Raw genomic sequence first — 21671 nt, 5'->3', positions numbered from 1 at the left:
TTGTGTTAATTAAATATTAAAATTTGATAATATTTCATCCATCTGTTTTCATTTGTATTTCCAAATTAATTATTTGAGAAAAAAATAGTTGGATAAAAAAAATTTTCATTTATTTGATAAAATGTCAGGGAAATAATATATCATAATTAGTAAATATATTACTGCCAATAAAAATATAAAAAATAGCTACGATAATCCCTTTGGAAATATTATTTTTATTCTTATTATTACTATTATTATTATTATTATTAATATTATTATTATTACTGTTATTGTTATTATTATTATTATTATTAATATTATTGTTATTAATATTATTATTATAGAAGTGCGCAATTATTTCAAATTTATGTACATAAAATATACTAAGTATGTCCGTATGAAATTTAAGAAATAATTATTTTGTTAATTTCATATTACATTTGTTATTGATCATTTCAACGTGAATTCCTATCATTTCTGCAATTCAACTATTAGAATTGTTATAAGCAATGAACAATTACAGGATAATTAATGATTATTTTAAATTACATAGAGAAAGAGGAAGTGAAAAAAAGGAAGAAAGAGACAGGAAATGAGAAGAGTTTGAGGGAATACTGATTTAGTGGAACGAATAGAAGAAAAATAAATGACATAGATGAATTGAAAAAAAAAAGTTTTTTTTTTTGAGTATAGAAAATCGTTATGAGGGAGGGAGTAACAGAGAGGAATAATGGGAGAAGGAGCCGGAAAAGAAGGACAACTGAGAAAGAGGATCAGTAGTCAGAACAATTAAGTTTGATGCATTTACAACTGATAGCATCGTTAACATTTTTTAGTATTTGAATCTTAAAATATTTTTTTTTTTTTTCTTTTTTTATTTAATAACATGACAATTAAGCAAAATTCTATTCAAATTTTGCTTACTTAATTTATTTTGCTAAGTTTAATTGAAAGTTTAATTAAATTATAAAATTAATGATAGATTTTATTTCAATCAGTTTCTTTATTTTATTTTTCCTTTTCAATTGTTATTGTTGTGCATTGAAGTTGCATAAAAAAAAATTTTCATATTTCAAATTTTTAAGACTAAATTTTCCTTTTTTTTTTTTTTTTTTTTATTCCCATTATTAGATTATATTTTCGTTTATTGTGAATTGGTAAATTTTAATTAAATTTTTAATATGTTATAAATAATTACTTCTGTGAATCACATAAATAATTGTTACTTATTTTTTTTTTATTTTAAGTGATTGAATTTTTGCATTGTAATTTTTACACTGTAATTTCTCGGGTAACATTAAATTTGTTTTTTTTTTTGACGCGTTTTTAAATTTAAAAAATCTCTACACTTTTCGTTTTATTTCTTTTAAATAAGTTTATCAGTAAACTTTATCCACTTTATCATTTTATTAGAGAAATGCATGGTGAATAATTCATAGTTTCTAATCTTACCTTTATAGGTTATAGGTCATTTCTCTTGATAAAGTGCAAAATTTTGCTATGCTCTAATTTTGAATCTATCACTATCCATTTATTCAAATTTCTTTATAAAAAGAAAAATTTTTGAAAATTAAAATGCATCAGACGTTCATCGCTATTCCTTCCTACTTATACATATCATTGATAAATTATTGATACTAATTCTCCTAATATTTCAGTAAATGGTATTTGTTATAAAATTTGTCAGAATACAACAATTTATTCAAATTAATGAGGAGAAATGTCGAATCTCACTGCTACCAAAAAAATCAGAAAATCGATAAATTCCGGTTGCAACAAATATAGGTAACAAATGTATGGGAATAATAATTATCATGATAAGCCGGGAAGGATGCATTCAACAATAACAACTGATAAAATTAATTATGTACAAAAATCTCGAAATGAAAGTGAAACTATCAAATGTGCGGAAAAGTTACACAGTGCAACGGATCATTCAAAGTAATCATTGATATTAATTACTACAAAAGTACAATAATTTCACTTATCAATTTTTTTTATATTAATTTTGAATTTATTCTCGTATGAAATCATTTTTTTTTTTGCTTAATTCAGTTTATCATTTTATCAAAATTTTACTTTTTAAGTACAATAAAAATAAATTAAATATATGTTAAATAATAAATCAAATATATGGTAAAAAATTTTGTACTTAATTTGAATAAAATAACTGATAAACTCTTCATTGTTACTTATTTTTCCTAATAATAATTTCTTAAACATTCTCTATTACAACTTTTCAAATCTTTTTTTTTTGTAAATTTTTTTTTTGTGCTTATAATTTTTCAGTGTTTCATTTTCATTTTCATCGTTTGGTTATGCTGAACCTGTAGCGCAAAATTTTACAATTGATACATCACGCGCAAAAACAAACAAACATATTGTTTCTCTTTGCGCTACAGAATTGGGTATGCAAGAGGTTAGCAGAAAAATTTTTCTTCCATCAAAAATTTTTATTGTAGATAAATTAATTATAGAATGAAATATGCATTTGTAAAATTTAATAAAAAAATAAATTTACTAATCATGCAACAACATAATCATTAATTCTCAAAATCAAAAGCAAAAAAAAAAAAAAAAAAGTTAGAAAAAGAAAATAAGCATTTGAATTGAAATTTTTGCAATTATTATATTTCAATTGATGCAAAATTTTAGTATCCAGAAGGACGAGAAGATGGTGATACATGTGATATTTATTGGCATAATAGCATACAACATGATATACGATCTATTATCAAAAATCCACAATCTAAAATTAATAAATTTCCAGGTTGCATTAAATTAATTTATTTAATTTGTTTAATATAAAATTTACAATTACAACAAATTACATTTATGGATTTTCAGTATTATTATTACTATTTTTTTTTCCCCTCTATTTTTATATTATTAATGGGTATAGTATTAAATAATTTTGCATTTTTTAGTTTAAATATTTCACTAAAATTTAATCTGTTTTTTAAAAATTGAATAAGCACAACTTATTATTGTGCTATTTTTATTTTTTTTTTTTTTTTTTTTTGCAGGAATGTCAGATTTATCTAAAAAAATTTCTCTAACACGAGCAATTTCCTCAATGCGTCGATTATTTCCGGATGAATACGCGTTTTATCCTTCAAGCTGGTTTATTCCGGCACAACTTGATGCATTCATGAAGTACTGCAATAAATGTGCAAAATCTGAGGACAATTTAACATCATTTCAGAATAATAACTGGTATATTGTTAAGCCGGATGATGGTAAGAGCAATTTCATTTCATTTAAATTTATCTTTTTTTTTTTCAAACTCAAATATTATTTGCGTAATAAAATTTCACGTACTCGTTTGTTCATTTACACGTTAAGCGTAAAACATTGTTTAATTTAAATGTGTAAAGTTATTAGATTAATAAGACAAAAATAATTTATATTCCAGGAGCTCAAGGGACAGGAATTTATCTGATTCAAAAACCGGAACAAATACGGAAGCCTAAAGCATGTCAACTTATTCAGGAATATATTGTAGATCCTTACCTACTCAGCGACAATCTGAAATTTGATTTTCGAGTGTATGCTGTTATTAAAAGTATCAATCCATTGTCAATTTATGTTGCTCGTGAAGGTTTCACTTTTAATACATTTTATAGAAAATTATAAAATGCAAATATAAATTTGAAACAAAAAAAAAAAAAAATGAAAAGTAAAATATTTTGCTATAATTTTTCAAACAGAAGAAATTTATATATATATTATGTTATTATGCTTTAAAAATTTTAAATTAGATTTTGAATTCTAAATTTAAAAAAAAAAAAAAAAAAAAAAAAAAAAATTTTTCTATTAATATACATAATATAAAAGCAATTAAAGGTAAACTAAATAATGAATTTACTTAAATATTTGTTACATTATAATAACTTTTTGAGAAATTTGAAAGTTTTGAAAAATTGTTGAAAATTTTTGAATAAAAATACAATAGAAAAAATCGTACCTAAATTATTTCCAAACAAATCTTTCTCTATTTCTATCTGTCTCTCTCCTTATGGATAATAAAAATTAATTCCGTAATAATTTTGAAATTTTATTTTTCTAATTTTATTTGCTGTAACTGAATTTAGGTATGGCACGATTTTGTACAGAAGAATATGCCATGCCAACATCATCAAATTTTGGCAATTTATATGCTCATTTGACGAATTATTCATTAAATAAGGAGAATAATGCTTACATTCATAGCTTATCATTGCGAGATCAGATCAGAGGTTAAGTTTACTTCTTATAAAATTAGATCAAAAGTTAAGTTTACTTCTTATAAAATTAGATCAAAAGTTAAGTTTACTTCTTATAAGATTAAATCAAAAGTTAAGTTTACTTCTTATAAAATTAGATCAAAAGTTAAGTTTACTTCTTATAAGATTAAATCAAAAGTTAAGTTTACTTCTTATAAGATTAAATCAAAAGTTAAGTTTACTTCTTATAAGATTAAATCAAAAGTTAAGTTTACTTCTTATAAGATTAAATCAAAAGTTAAGTTTACTTCTTATAAGATTAAATCAAAAGTTATTTCATTAATTCTATATATTTGCATTCATTAATTTGACTGAGATAAATATTCGAATTAGTCTAAATGATAAGTTATAAACAGTATTATAAATAGTGAAATAGTATTTTAGATAATTTCTTAGATATCCTTTTTTTATGCTTGTAGAGCGATGAAATATTATTATTACAAAAAATAATTTTAATTTTTTTATAAAATAGTTTTTTAATTTTTTTATAATATATTAATGCGATGTTGTAAGTTAGAATGATAAAATAAAGTATGAAATGAATTTAATTCATTCTAATTTCATACATTTCTGTTTTTTTCTTCATCTTCAAAAATGTTTTTATTATTATTTCTTTTTTTTTTTCATTAAGAGATAATGCAAAGAATCTAAAATTTTATGCCTAATAATTGTTTTTTTTTTTTTTCAAATAAGTTTTTAATAGCATTAATTAAGATTATTTGTGATTAAATATAAAACTCAAAAATTTTTTTCTTATTTTAGGAAGTAAACGATTACTATCAACTGTTTTTCATCAAATGGAAGTAAAAGGTGTTAAAAAGCAACAATTATGGCATGATATTAAAATAATAATTGTTAAAACGGTAATTGCAATGCTACCTGAAATCATTCTCAATTATGAACATTATTTTTATGATACAATAGGTCCAGAATGTTTTCAGGTATATATATAATTTAATTATTTTTCTCAACTAACTTATGTCAATGCTAGTAATTCAATTCAATTTAATTTAATTCCATTTTATTCATTCTAGTGATTCAATTTTACGAGGAAATGTGTTGGATATTAATTTTTTTATCAGTTTAATTTATTGTAAGACAAATGAAATGAATAATTATTATTGTTTCAAAATTGATCGTATATATTTTTTTTTTTTTTTTTTGAAATAGCAATCAGTTAAAAAATTAACAAATTTTTTTATTCTATTTTATTAACCTTTGATTAACTAATTTAATCAAGTATAAAATTTAAAATTAATATTTGCATTATTAATAACAATTATTCAATGAAAACTTTCTCTCGTATTTGTTTTTTTTTTTTTTTTTTTTTCTTTCAGATAATAGGTTTTGATATATTAATTACAAAAAACTTAATACCAGTATTGCTTGAAGTAAATTCAGCACCAAGTTTAACAATTGAACATGATATTTTAAATCCATTTGATAATAATAAGGAAAATATTGGTCCGTTACGGGTACGTTCTGTTGTGGATGAAGTAAGTTTTATTTGAATAATTCACAAAAAATTGTTTGAATTAAATTTCAAATTTTTTACATTTTAATATTTTTACCATATTGTATGATTAATGATTGAAATTATTAAGAATAAATGATAATTTTTGTAATCAATGATAACTGATCATAACTGCTTGGCAAAATTTTCTAATATTATAAATTTCAGATAAGATTTTTTATTAGGTACCTTTAAAATTATCACTGCTTTCATTAATTACAATAGAACTATCAGTAAGTTGAAAAAAAAAAAACAAATAAATAATCATAATAATTTATTTCATGAGTATTAAAATAATGATATTTTTTGTTAATAATAAGTGATAACAACGCTGATAACACAATGAGCAAATAATTATCAATTTCATGAGTATTAAAATAATGATATTTTTGTTAATAATAAGTGATAACAACGCTGATAACACAATGAGCAAATAATTATCAATTATTATTATTGCAGGTGATTAAAATTCCGTTGGTAAGAGATACAATTCTTTTAGTTCTCAATTTAATCGACAATGTTTATCCGAATCATTCGTTAGCGTTAGTATTTATGAATAATTATTTTGATAAAGATAAGTGAAATTTTTGATAATGGAATCAAAATTTGCAATTTTCAATTTTTTTTTTTTTTTTCTCTTTCTTTTCTAATAAATGAGAGATATAAACAGTTTATATAAATTGACTTTTTGCATTCTCAATTCAAAAATTTTTATAATTTCTGCAGAAATTTCATTCCTTTTTTTTTTTTCATTTTTTTTTTTTTGCTTTTTTTTTGAAAAAGTTAAATTTGATTTTAGTAATTTAACAAATTCAAATAATAACTCATCTCGAAAAGCAATAATGGATGATATGGAACTTGCAGCAAAACGAAAATGTCATCTAATAGAGGTATAAAATAGCTAATTCTATCAGTTAAAATATATTTGCAAAAATTTATTGCTATAATTTTTATTAAAATATGCAAATTTTTTAGCATTTTAAATTTGTTCCAGATTTTCCCATGTCGCTATGGTCAAAGCAATGGACATTTGCTATTTTTAGACAAAGCTGTATATTTATTTATGCAATTTGTAAATTTAAAACAGACGACGGTTTTGATGATTTCTGGTGCTCGAATTTTTTTAAAGTTTGTTCACATTATGGATAACATTAGGAATAGTATAAGATAATGATGAGTTTGCTCATTTTATCACTTCTTTACTCATTATGTTCTCGAATATTCCTATAAATATTTTTGGGGTATTAATTAATTTTGAATCATATTTCTATTATATATTTGGCTTATTTATTTCACAATTATTTACTTAAAAAGTGTCATCAAATGAAAATGATCATCAGAAATTGGACATAAAGTTTAAATGGTAAAATTCAAAAACTTTCTAAAAAAAAAAAAAAAAAACAATCTTATTAGAATTTGATATTAATTTTGAATTCGTATTTCTGTTATAATAGCACAGAGTATTTATACTGATAGCTAATTTCCATTTATTACGTTATGATAATTAATGATCGCTTAAAATTATATGGAAAAAGAGAAAATACAGAAAATGAAATAGAAAACATGTCAATTCAATTTCACTGAGGAGGAATGACCTAATTAGCAAAGAGTTGAGTCATTCTAAGGAAAGATAATTAACATATATCGAGAAAAAAAGAGTTGACATCTTTCGGAGAAAAAGAATTAATACAGGAAGTGCATTATGAGATAAATTAAATAAATAAATTGTATAATTTAGATTTAACAATTAAAGTAAGTGTAGCAATTTTCAGTTAAAAATTTTCTTGAAAATTTTTACAGAAAATGCAGTTTACTAGATGTAATAACAGTGAAGGAAATGGAATTAAAATTTATGGAAATTTACAAATATTTTACAATAAATGAATATATTCCACATGTTTCCGGTTCGTTTCTCATAAATTTTTTACACTTTTCCGTAATTTTGGATAAGGCAAACAAATAGCAATAATATAGAACAAATATATTGCTAATGAATTTGTGAAGTATTCGTGAAGACTATTTAATTAATAGTAATATTGGTACTAAAATATGATAATTTGTGACTAAGTAATTATCATATAGTATTTAAACCACGTAAAATTTTAAATTTATTGCTCAAAAATCACGCAATTCCTAATTTTCAACGTTTCAACGAACTCCAAAACTAGTTAATAGTTCATTTTTAAAATATTATTTTGCATAATATACAATCAATAATTAATTTTCATAATTATATCAAAACTATCAATTGATACACTTTTTAGGTTTATCATTTCATGGCTTTCTCTATCTATTTTATTACATTGCTCAATTAAAATTTCCATTTTTCCTATATCTCTCAGAACAAGTGCATCATTTACTTGAATATTGTGACTCATCTCTGAGAAGTAATGGTGTAAGATCGGCACGATTGCGACGTGTTCAAATCAATCATGAAAACTGTCGAAAGTATGTTTTTTTTTTTTTATTCTTCTCTGAAAAAATCATCTTAAATATAATACTTTAAATACGATACTAAATATAACACATCTTAAATATATAATCTCTGAAAAAAAAAAAAACATCTTAATATAATACTGCTTACTTTTTATTACTTCAAATAAATTTTCTTCATTTAAAGATTATTTAACTGAAATAAGTTTTTCATTTCCTTTTTTCTTTTTTTTTTTTCTCAATAATAAATGTCCTGAAACCTCAAACTTGGGTAATTAAAACCTTTATTTAACATGAAGCAAATAATAGCGCTTTATACATATCGTACGGATGCTACACCGATTAACAAACGCGTAACGAAAGATATAATTATAAAACATTAAAATGATATCAAAACCAACCCAAAATGCAGAATGAACCACCGTATGGAGGACGATGGTTTATATGCAGAACTGAGCTGACCAGATATCCGGCAGAGGATATTTAACTGATGTGAAACAAAGACTGCTAATAAAGGGTTTTGCTAACAAAGGGTTTGCTAACAAAGGGTTTTTGTTGAGTGAGGAAAAGGAATCAGATAAGAGGAATTTGTTAGTTTTGGATATAATAATTTAAATATTTCGTCTTTCACGACAATAAATCATTTAGTTTTATTGTATTTATAAGCATACAAATTCAAATTCAAATTAAATATTGCAGTGTTGAAATTTATTTGCTACCATCACGAATACATACAAAACGAACAAGTCGTCCTCAAACACGCTTAAAACCAACCGAATCGATGATAAAACTTCAATCACGATATGGTCGATCACTTCCACGTACGTTAAATGGGATTAATCCAAAAGAAACTTCTGCAAATTTTTTTACTGTAAATCATAATAGTAGGAAAAAAGATGATTTCGTATTACCACGAATACAGCAACCATTTCGCTTTTAAATGATCAGTTATTGCTGTTTAACATTATTATGCGCATCTGTAAATCAGAATTATTAATTTTTATTTTATATATTTTCAAAAAAAAAAATAGAAAAAAGAAAAAGGATTAAATCATTTAAGCTTATGTCTGAAAAGTAATCTCAAGATAAAAAAGAGAAATTCTCAAATGAAAACTACTACCAGAGATAACAAAGAAGTATTGCTGCAACAGTTATCATTAGTGTTAATTAATCGAGAATTACAGTTTAAAAGATAACTTAACATTACTGATCCTTTTCAGAAAATAATATGCTTATCAGATGTGATTAAGAAAACTAAAAATTTGCTTGGAAATTTTATTTGATGAAATTTTATAACTTTGCACTTGCAAGATGAATGCAATACAATATATAATAACTCTTTAAGGGAATTTATGTCTCAAGACGATAAGTAATAATTACTTCTTTAAACAGTTCTGTTCTTCCAAAAATTTGCAATTTAAAAAAATTATATCTATAAAATTTTTAAGAGTGAATTATATCTAAAAAATTATATCTAAAAAAAAAAATCTATACTTCTCCTTTCAATTAAAAATTCTTAACTGATCAATAGCATTTTTTTTTTCCAAAACAAAACGACAAAATGAGACCATAAAGATAATGCAAGGCACAACGAAAACAAATACATGAATCAAGATGAAAATTAATGACCCGTAAAAAGTAGATCTTTCATTGGATAAGGAATAAATTAAAAAAACTAGAGATGAATTATATGAAATTCACAAATTATTAACAAAAAAAAAAACAAAAAGAAAAAGCGCGCTACTATCAAATTTGATACGTTCAGGGTAAGAAATTAAAATGGAAAAAGTGCGCTAATTTAAAAATTACAATGAAATTAAACAAATATATAAAGAAAATTTTTTCATAAAAAATTAGAAATCAAAATTCAAAATTGTGAAACATGAGATCATTTTAATTTCTAAGAACACAAATACTGTAGTAACATCACTACAGTACTGCTTCCATTTCTGTAACCATTTGTTGATTGCTCATAGTTTTAAGAAAATCCGTAACATTCCAGCTCTACAATGAAAATGATAAATATGAAAATTTTTGATTTGCAATTTTAATTGAAAGACTAAAAACATTCCAGTTTAAACTATTATCCTCTAATTAATATTTAAAGCAAATTTCGTTTACCATCCTTTTGAATTAATCTCAAAACTTTAATTCTTTCGTTTTGCTCCTAAGAAATCTTATCTGTACTTTTTTTTTCGTACGAATCTGTGTACGTTACAAAACGATTTTAAAATGTAAAGCAGGCTATTCATATTTCAGTTCATACAACTCAATTAACATCCTGACATAATAAGCAGCAATGTTTTAAGGTGTCTTATCTTGTGGAAATATTTTTCATCTATTTTTAAAAATATCAAGCATATACAAAAATAATTATCGGTGAGTATAAAATTTATTTGTGGATATAAAATTTATTTCCTTAAAATATTTCTAAAATATACACATTTTTTTTTTCCTCCTATCCCTGTATTTTTATCATTTATGGAACATTTTATTAGTTATCAAGAAAAAGAAAAAAAAAAAAAAAAGTGGAATACTTGAATGAAATCACTAAATGGAAAACATTTTATTAGTTATTAAAAAAAAAAAAAAAAAAGTGGAATACTTGAATGAAATTACAAAATTAATAATAAACTTACTTTACGTTTATCAAGCTTTCCTCCACTATAAATGCAATGAATTTTCGTTTTTTGGTTAAATTTTAAATCAGGTACTAGTTTAGGAGTAAGTCTGAAAATTTTACAATCATAAAAATAAAACTAAGAAATTTATTTTCAAAACTGCTATGCTTGCTATCAACACTAATTATGGCCATATACAATGCATGGCTATGTAAAACATTCCTATTTTCAACTCATATTTGCTATTAAGCAAAGATGATATGCTTCTAGTATATAATATTGAAGAAACTTACATAAAATATTGGGTTTTTGCTAAATCATTATCGTTAGAAAGCATATCTACAATCATATTGAATACAATCTTCTCATTTTTTGGATCCATTCCTGAAAAGGAAGAAAAAAAAAATATTGGTTCCCATTGATTATCTAATTTGAAATATTCTTCAAAAATTCAAAAATAAACATGATAAATCTATCTATTCATGTACTAGCATTCATTTGACTAACAACATTCTTGTTTTATTCTTCAGTTAAATAATAGGAAAATCCTAGATTAACATAACACCGCACAGTACGACGAATCAGAATAAATCCCGGAATTTTATTTTAGCATTGAGGAAATGTATTTGATAAATTTAATTTGATTAAGACCAATAAGAATGGTTTTGAGGTGTAACAGCATGAGTTACAGTTTAATTAATTTCGAATTCAAGGCGAGAGAGAGAGAGAATATCACTATGAAAAAATCTAATAAAACATTATTCTGTCTCATTTAAGTTTATAATCAATTTTTCGGCTAATATAAACTTGATTTCGATTAGAAATCATCAATAAACTTAATACCCTGATTGATTTCATCAACACAGCGAAATGGTACAACTGTTAGCTTTTGCAGTGCTAAAATATATAACATTGTGATCACACTACGTTCACCGCCTGATTGTGTCTGTAAACGTAAAATTATTCAGGAATGATAAATGTATAAATAGTTAAGCTATTCATTATTTTGAAAGTTTAATAAAACAAGATTTCAAAGAAATAGCAAAACAAAAATAAATAGAGTTGGAGAACTGAAAATTTGAAGTATCCACAAGCTCTCTCACCTGATGTGTTAGCTCACGAAATCTTTCACCTTCACGAAATTTGGCAGTTATTAGGATGCCATACTTTGAAATATCATACTGCAAGTAAAAATTGAGAAAAAATAATTCGAACAAACAGTGATTTTTATTTTCATTCAAAAGCTAAAAGATGACCTGTTCTTCTTATCATTTAAGATACAATACATAGAATAGGAAATGAAAGAATCCCCTTCAACTGCATATATAACGGAAAATTTATTCATAAATCATGCAAAAATTGAAGAAATACTCTGCAAAACTTTTGATAACCAAAAAAAAAAGAACTCAAAGAACTCAAACTGATTACCTTATCATCAGGTTTCTGAAGATGAACTTCTCCAGAACATCCCATATTTTGAAAGAAAGAACTAAAATATTGATTCAATTTTCCAACGACATTTTCCAACTGATGTAGCCACTGTTCTAGCAAACGATCGAGTTTATTTTCCCACTCGCTGACCTTAAAATAATGAATACAAGAAAAAAAATTAAAGCAATTTCATATTATTATATTACTATCAAATTAAGATTTCTAACAACGGATAAAAACGCTTTCACATTCTCTTGTGCTTTAGACTTTTACAAATAGTAACAAGCCACATTCATACAATCATCTACTTGTCCACATTTATGATACACAAATTTCTATCCAAAATGCTTATCTCGTAAAATACTCATCGCAATTAAATGGAATAATTAAGAATAAAAATAATTAATTAAGAATAATTAAGAAAAGAAAACTACGCTGATCATCACATACATCTTTCTTTACAGCAGTGACTTCTTTAATGAGAGATTGTTTTTCTAGCGTTAATTTTTCAAAACGTTCAATATCCTGAAATGTGATACCACATAACAAAATAAGCAAAAAAAAAAAACTCCTTTCATGAAAATACAACATTTTAATCTAAAATAAAATTAATTTAACAGTTCAACAAAAAAAAAAAAAAAAAGTGAAAGATTACGATGTGTACAAAAAACTGAACACTGAAACTAACTTTTTTCTCTCCTTCACTATATAGTGCATCAAGTTTTCCTTGTTCATGTGCAATTTGGAGTTCTATTTCATCCTTAGTGTTCGGAATATTATAGCTATCAAAGTTCTAAAATTTTACAATCAAGGAAATAAAATCAACAGAATAGATTTGAAGTTACCATTAAACCATTAAAAATCATTCTAAGGAAAATTACCTAAAGCCTTACTTGTTCAATATGAAATTCTATAAGGAACAAGATATCCACAATATATTCATAAGTTTGATAATATTATACAATTTTTGCTGACAATTTTCAAAATAATCTAAATTCAATCAAACGGTTTCAATAGTATAGTATATCTACAACAAATTTTCTATTCAACAGCAAAGAATATTGAAATTATCCAACGAACTTTTTTCAATATTTCCAATGCTTCACTCGCTGCTTCACTCGTAGACGAATCTTCAATACCAATTGATTCATACAATCGCTGCTTATCTTCATTTATTCTTTGCATTGCTTTTTTTACAGCTATTTCAGTAAGTCTGATTGCATCCTTTAAATTTAGAAAAAGATTAAAAGTAGTTTAGGAAAGATTTGTTGATAAAATTCTAAACGATCACTCGAAACATCAAAACAACAAAATTTGACATTTAAGAATTTATAAAAATACCAATTTAGACTCATATTCTTCGTCGAACTGATTTAATTGCTTTTTCAATGTATCCATTTCAGTCAATACCTTTTTTGCATTTAACGTTGCAAATAACGCATCCTGGATGTGTGATTTCTTTTTCTTCTAAAGTTTAATATTATATTAAGTTTAATAAAACTAAACAAGACTAAATTTATCATTTAAACACTGCTTGTTCTAGTGAGAAATATAAATTTGTTTGTTTGAGATTTTCGGAAAGATGTCCTAAATTAACAAAAAAAAAAAAATTAACTAATAAAGTTGTGAATAAGCTGACTTGAATACCATCAACTTAGCAATTTTTTCAACTCGTTCAAATGATTCTGCAATAATTTCATCCTTGACTTTCTGGAATTTTTGTGCAGCAACCGTCAGATCAGGTTTATCAGTTTCAATGGCATGCACTCTACAAAATAAGCTATGATGAATCATTATTTCTCTCCTATTTATCCGTAATATTAAAATGTTCCAGGAATTCAAATCATAAAAAATAAATAAATAAATAAAATCTGTTTATAAGATTTTGTACTTCAAATTAAATCATTACTGACTAAATAAGTGTTTTAAAGAAGAAATAAGCTTCTATCACAAAATCAAATAATACAACTAACCTTGCGGCTTTCGAACGCAGTTGACTTGAAATTATATTTCGAGCATCCTTCTTTTTGAGAAATGCATCCTCAAACATAAATTGTAAAACGAATGATTAAATTAATTGATATAAAATGAAGAATCATCAGTTTAGTCGAAATGTTAACACATTAAGAATCTTCAATTCACTTAGGAAAACGAGAAATAGATTTACAAATACGTACCATTTTTTTACGACATTTTTCACGTCCCTGTGCAATAGTTTTTTCTGTCTGTCCAATATGCTCATGAGCTAATCGCATCTAAATAAAAAATACAGAAAGTTTTAGAAAATGTCTACAGTTAGTTTTTTCAATTTTTTTTTTTTTTTTTTTTTCGGAAACATTGATATTAAATTATCACTAAAATCGAGAATAAAGGAAATAAAAGTGCGCTAAAGAGTAACCTCTTCTGCAAGTTTTTTAAGCTCTGCTAATTGTTTTTCAAGCTCACTGAGACTTTGCACATTACTTTCAGGTAAAGTAGTATGAACAACAAGAAGTCGTAAAGAAGTACGCAATGCTTCTGTTCGGACCGATAAATTACCGCTGTAACGAGATACAGAGATACGTACCTGGAAAGATTATTTATTATCAATTACTACTTCATACAAAATTTAGAAATAAAAGATATCTAATGATAATAAGAGATATCTAATGATAAAGATTATTATAACCTACTGCACAAATAATATCTCTCAGTATGCTTTGAAAAAAGCCACGTAATATAAGTCATATTATTCTCGTTAAATACTTTAATGATAATCTAAAATTGAAAAACAATGATATAATATTACCCGCAATGAATTTGTCAAAAATAAACGATGAGAATTTTTCAGTGTTTCGCAAACTTTATCTAAGCATTTCTCTGTTGTTTGGGTACCAATAGGAATTTTATGTAACTAAAAAAAGAAAAACACAAAATTTGTAAAAAAAAAAAAATAATCATTGATAACAATAGATGTTACCTGAGTTGTGAGCGAACACCAGAAAATAAAGAAACCACGCAATAATGTATTAACCGAAAACTAATTAAAACAAAATTCAAGCTATAGCATTATCATTTCCAATTTTTTTTTTTTTTACTTAGACTGAAAGTTTAATAATTACCGATGCAACACTGTTTAAATATGCTTTCACGGGATCTGGTGCAGTGTATAAATCTGATGCCAGACAAGTAAATCCCAGAGAAGATAAATGTGCAGGTATCGCTTTTTGTTGTTTTTTAAAGCGTGCTATCTGCAATCTAGTTAAATCATCTCAATTTTCTCAGTTAAAATGATGATTTAATGAGAAAATTCTTATTACATATTTAAGATATTTTTCATATACAGAATATTAAGATGAGAAAAAAATTGTAATTTTTTTTCTAATTTCTAACGATTTAACTTCGATCAAAAAAAAAAAAAATAAGTATAAACTAAAATTAAACAAATCCACTAGCAGCAAAAGAAGAGAAAAAAAAAAAAAAAGACTGTACTGGAAAATGAAATTAAAAAATCAGAAATACCACCATAATCAAACTAATACACTATGATGAGCAAAAAAAAATAAAAGGAAATACTTAACCTCATCATTGCTTATGATACAAGAATTGATTTTCCAGGGATGTCGTTTATCTGTTAACAATAATTCATCTTCTTTGCAACAAAATATGAACATTAATAAATCACGACGTGCAATGATATTTTCCAAATAAACTGCGGCATCGTCACTTACCAAAGACATCTGGAAGTGAGAAGTACTTCAAAAACTAAAAATTAGAAAAAAATTTCTCATAGAGAGATACAAGAATCTACTCAGTACAGAAGATAATTTTATTATAAAAAGAAAGACTAAAGTATCATGATTAATTTTCTTTAGTTTCTTCCATCCTAGCTATGTGTAACTTACTAATTTTAACTCTTAGAAGGAAGAAGGAATTATATTCTATATGTATATCTTCAGTTATACGGTCTAAATCATCTTCAAATCAAATTAAATCACTTTGATTAATTCAAATTTTCATCGCAACATATAGATTTCTAATGAAATATGTCGAAAATTTAATCGATTTTAAGAAATAAATCACATTCTAAAAAATCCATTTCGTACTTACACATAACAAAGGGACAAAAACTGGATGTTGGAACTTCTCTTTTTGCGATTCATACCACTGCCATGCTTCGGCACATTTCATTTCTCTACCATTACCTCTCAAAACAATAAATTTCTTCCGAAATGGCTGCTGCTCAGCATCGATCGATTCCGTAACAGCTATAAATAAAACACCAAAATACTGAAAGAATGATGTCATAAGTATGCACACTTTAAGAAATCCATTCCATTCTAAAATTTTGTCAAATTTTCGTTAAAAAAAAAAAAAAAAAACCTCGTATGCTGGAATCAATTTCAGCAATTTTATTATTTAATACTGATTTTTGCCTGTCCAATTCTTCCTCTTTTCTATTCCACTCCAAATATTCTCGCTTGACTGCCGAATTCTCATTCTGAAAAAAAAAAAAAAAAAACTACTGCTTAAAACACTTAAGTTTTCTCTTGTTTCAGAAAACAGAAAATTAAGAATAAGATTTTCAAAGAAACCAAATCCATGAAAACATTGTCTTTGGATAAATGAATCGCAGATAAAGCACTTCAAAAAACATTACGATACGATTTCCAAAACTAAAAGTGTAGATTATTTGGTACTTACATCTTTATTAATCTTATATGTTGATTATCTAAATTATATCATTTGTCTTACTTTATAAACATAAAAACTGGATTATAGACTGATACAATGCCTTAGTTTTAACCAAAAAATCTAACTTTTGTTTCATCTATAAATTTAATACATCATAGAATACCTCCATGGACGTAAATTCTTGATCCGCAGCAGCAAGTTTCTCTTCCAAAAGATTACGTTCCGTTCGTGCGGCATTTAATCTTTCTTCCCATTCACTATGCTCTTTCTTAGCTCGTTCATAATCTTTTTTTGCACTCAATATCTGTAATTTATCACTTTTAAATCACTAAACCACTTATCACTTTTAAACTTACGATTTAAACCACTAAACCATTTTATTTGATCATTGAAAGAAAAAAAAAAAAAAAAAAATATTACACTGTATTTGTTGTTATTTTATATTCAAAAAAATCATAATAAGACAACCTCAATGCATGTTTTTAATAGCAAGTTGAAAGAGTAGAGTAAGCTAAAAAAGAAATTTTCTGAATGAACTTTCAAAGAATTTTTATTTATTAATGAAGAAAATTCAAATTATTTACCATTTCATCTACTGATTCAATCGCAAGAAGTTTTTCTGTTTCTCTCCGTAATGATAACAATTGATCAATCTGGAATAAAAGATCATTTACTTACTTAAATTTTTTTTTTTTTACTGAACTTCAATATTACTGAGAAAATAGGTAGGAGGTAAAAATGAGGAAAAGTTTGTTTCTGAAAAATTAATAAAAGCGAATAATATAAGCGGATAACGATGGATAATGTATAAATTTTGCTACTTAATATATATAAAATAATATATAAATTTGATATAAAATATAAATAACATATATAAATATTATAAAATAATATATAAACAACATAAAATTTTGCAGACAACCATTTTATTTCATTTTTTTTTTTTTCGAAAAGTGAAATCTTTTATAAGAAAATTCAAGAAAAAAATCTTCTAAAAAAAAGAACTAACGGCATTTTTTTGTTTATGTTTGTATTCTTCATTGACAACGTTTTGCTGTTTCAAGCGATTTGTAATAGGTAACATTGATTTCTTCACCTGTCATAAATTTAGAGGAAATACAATATTTCTTGTAAGAAGATATAAGTAATAAATAGCCTATCTTAACTGTAGACAGCAACTAATTAATCAATTCCGTTTTCCTTGATTATGGACTATATAAGAACTTATGGATTGAAAATAATCAGGAACAAACAGAATTCTTAGTAATGGAAAAAGATAAATAAATGCAAAATACAATAAAAGTAATGGAAGAAAATAATTAAATGACAGATTAAACACGTGCTTCAAAATTGAAGATTCAAAAAGTTCCAAATTTTAGACGATGATAGTTTACCTCTTCAAGTTCTTCTTCTTTTAGTCGTTTATATTGAGCTTTTTCTTCAGCAATTGCCTCTGCCTCCAAATACTTCTGCAAATAATGTGTAAATACTATCTCGATATTAGCAAATTAAAGTAATACTTCGTTCCAGGTATAAATGAAAAGGAAAGATTACTTACAGCACTAAAATGAAGAGATAAGTTTTCCCTGAGAACCAATGGAAAAGTCAGTACATCAGTGATCTAACGTAAAGTTTCAAAATAAAAATGAAAAAAAAAAAAAAAGGAACAACAAAATATTAGCAAACCAAATAAAGCTTTTTGCATTCGAGAAGTCGAATATGTTCTCGCATTGTTTCACGTCGGCGGTAATTTTCAGTTAGAGGAATTAATGTTTTCAATTCACTTTGCACGGAGTTTAACTGATCTTCTAAGCTTCAAAACCAAAAGATATTTATGATAAGACAAAAGATCCAAAAGATATTTATAAAAGTAATAAAAATAAAAAAAGAAGAGAAATAATAAAACATACCATTTAGTACGTAAAATAGGTGACTGATTAAGTCGTATATTGTGAATGTTTTCATGTAAATCGACCAATTCCTTCCCAACAGCCTGAATATAATGTCAGATTAAATAATTCATACCTTATAAATCATAAAAATATTGAAGAAAAAATTATAAGAAAAATTTTAATCTAACTTTTTCCGTATTTGCAAGAAGACCAAATGATTTTTGTTCCGCGAAACTTTTCACTTTATCTTGTGCTAGGAATGTACATGGATTATCAATCTGAAATTGGCAACTAAAATATCCTAATTTTAAATCATAATTGATATAGTGAATGAAAAAACATTACGTCTCAAATTCATTCCTCTTGTTTATTAACTTTTCATAAAATTTTTTCATTCTTATTCCTAATAAAAAACCACTACAAACAAAATGCTTAAGATTATAACTTAACTTAGAAACTAAAATATTCGGTCAAAAAAAAAAAAAAAAAACGTTATTCTACCCAAATATAATTCACTGTTCGCATTAGATTCATTCATTTCAGTGATACGTTATTATTAATTCATTCATTTCAGTGATACGTTATTATTATTATTATTATTAAAATATATCTACCTCAATTATATTTTTTCTTGACAAGTCATCATAATTCATCTATTGTTACACTCTAACTTATTGCACTTTTTTATGCATTTATTCAACTTTGCATCCGCTATTCTGCTAGAACTATCTCGAAGATTTTTAAATGAGGAGAGATGAAAAAAAATAAATAAATAAATAATGCAAGGAAAATTTTTTGAAGAAACAACATGAGTACGTAGACCCTATGAAAATCAATCAATATTTCACCTGGATATTGTAGCTTTCAGCAATGTTACGCAATTTTGTCTGTGTTACTTTCTCACCATCAACAAAATAATTAGAACCACCAATTCGATGCAAAACAATCGATAGTGCTCGATCCTTTCCAAGTTTTGAATCACGTCTGAAATTTATGTTAATACCAAACTTAGGACAATCTTTTTATAAAAAAAAAAAAAAAAAAAAAATGAACTGCTTTATGTCCGAATACACTTTTAAATATATTTGTTAAAAAAATCAACAAATCCCAACTACCCTTACAGGATACTTGTCGAATTACTTTATGACAAAAAGTACTTACATGAAAACTTCCACAGATCCTTTCTTCGAACCATGTTTGATATAATCAGCTAACAATTCGGAACGCCCCAATAATTTCGGAGTACCACCAACTGCCAAACATAAACCACACATAATTGTGCTCTTTCCTTTAAAAATAAGAATAAAATAAAGCATTATATCAAAATAAGGGAGATTACATCAGCCTAGACATTACCTTATGTTTAGCAGTTTAGTTCTCAACCAAAAATTATAATTACTGATTCGACTAATGATTACAATACTTTATTAAATTAAGCAGCAATAGTGATATACACAAACCTGTTCCATTTGGTCCAATAATAACATTCAAATTTGGACCAGGAAACATTTCCACATATTCGTAAGTCCTGAAATTAATAAATGAATAATAATTATTTAGGAATTTTACAAACCTCATCGCAGTTCTCACTAATTTTTATAAAACAGAAAAAAAAAAAAAAAAAAGGTCAAAATCTAGCAAAAAATTAAAGTTAACAGTAATTATAACTTGTTACATGCTCAATAAACATATCATGAAAATGAAACAACAGAATGAAGATCAAATTAATTCCACTATAAGACATCCTTATTTATGGAATTCAAAATTTTTAACAGGAAAATTTCAAAGTTAGAATCAGAGTAGTATGATGATATAATGAGATATTTTACTTCATCATTTTTCTTTTTTACTTTTCACCTCTTCAACTACACTTATTTCCTTTCTTGATTAATTTCTTAAATGTTTCACATCATGATAGTTTAAAACTTACAAAAAATTGCTGAAAATGATTCGTGTAATCGATCCATCAGGAAAATATTCAGCAATTGCCATAGTTTTCTGCTGATCATTTGCATTCATTGCAATCCGAAACACATAAACTTTTTGATGATATAATAAAACATAAATCCTTAAAATATTTTTCATGATTATTCGCTTTCTTCGCAAACTATCAAAATATTTTAATCAATTTTAATCAATAATTCATTAATTAACAATTACAACAATTCATCGGTATATTTATACAATTTATACGATGCATAACTCTATTACACATTTCATTTCTCATAAGTTTATTAATTCCATTATTTCTACATATAACTAATACGCTTATTTTCTTACTTAGCCTATATATGTTCTATATCATAATACAATAATTTATTCCATTTTAATTATAAATATTTAATTTAATTATAAATACACTAACTACAGTTTCTTATTAATTATTAATCACTCTGAAAATACTTAATTCTACAGTTTCTTATTAATTATTAATCACTCTGAAAATACTTAATTCTACAGTTTCTTATTAATTATTAATCACTCTGAAAATACTTAATTCTACAGTTTCTTATTAATTATTAATCACTCTGAAAATACTTAATTCTACAGTTTCTTATTAATTATTAATCACTCTGAAAATACTTAATTCTACAGTTTCTTATTAATTATTAATCACTCTGAAAATACTTAATTCTACAGTTTCTTATTAATTATTAATCACTCTGAAAATACTTAATTCTACAGTTTCTTATTAATTATTAATCACTCTGAAAATACTTAATTCTACAGTTTCTTATTAATTATTAATCATTCTGAAAATACTATTCTTAATTTAAAGTGTGCTTTTATTGAAAAGTTTTCTCATATCACCTCGAATGTAATTTTTATCTGAAATTTTTACTGTCATCTAAACATTCCC

The 21671-nt window shown here is 24.8% G+C and overlaps 2 protein-coding genes across 2 annotated transcripts; one reads left to right on the top strand and one right to left on the bottom strand.

Moving 5' to 3' along the window:
- Positions 1-1774: 1774 nt before the first annotated feature.
- Bma-ttll-11 (Uncharacterized protein) lies at positions 1775-9133 on the top strand (the record flags this gene model as incomplete). Its single annotated transcript, XM_043082900.1, has 14 exons — positions 1775-1923; positions 2272-2401; positions 2638-2752; positions 3009-3221; positions 3398-3583; positions 4077-4220; positions 5010-5188; positions 5585-5743; positions 6220-6302; positions 6560-6650; positions 6755-6888; positions 7561-7664; positions 8025-8208; positions 8893-9133. 14 exons carry the CDS (start codon positions 1775-1777, stop codon positions 9131-9133), a joined length of 2112 nt encoding a protein of 703 aa, XP_042938834.1.
- Positions 9134-10122: 989 nt separating this feature from the next.
- Positions 10123-20830, bottom strand: Bma-smc-5 (Uncharacterized protein; the record flags this gene model as incomplete). Its single annotated transcript, XM_043082899.1, has 30 exons — positions 10123-10197; positions 10833-10923; positions 11108-11198; positions 11658-11760; positions 11918-11995; positions 12243-12395; positions 12696-12770; positions 12934-13038; positions 13326-13469; positions 13587-13712; positions 13893-14013; positions 14219-14286; positions 14423-14500; positions 14644-14811; positions 15034-15138; positions 15347-15475; positions 15806-15964; positions 16335-16492; positions 16608-16725; positions 17083-17223; positions 17504-17572; positions 17929-18015; positions 18314-18388; positions 18606-18732; positions 18830-18912; positions 19000-19089; positions 19660-19795; positions 19973-20099; positions 20272-20339; positions 20742-20830. The coding sequence occupies 30 exons, from the start codon at positions 20828-20830 to the stop codon at positions 10123-10125; spliced, it is 3237 nt and encodes a 1078-aa protein (XP_042938833.1).
- Positions 20831-21671: the final 841 nt, after the last annotated feature.

Source organism: Brugia malayi (genome assembly GCF_000002995.4).
Source record: "Brugia malayi strain FR3 genome assembly, contig: Bm_023, whole genome shotgun sequence".
Taxonomy (NCBI): domain Eukaryota; kingdom Metazoa; phylum Nematoda; class Chromadorea; order Rhabditida; family Onchocercidae; genus Brugia; species Brugia malayi.
This window is presented reverse-complemented; position numbering and strand designations above follow the sequence as displayed.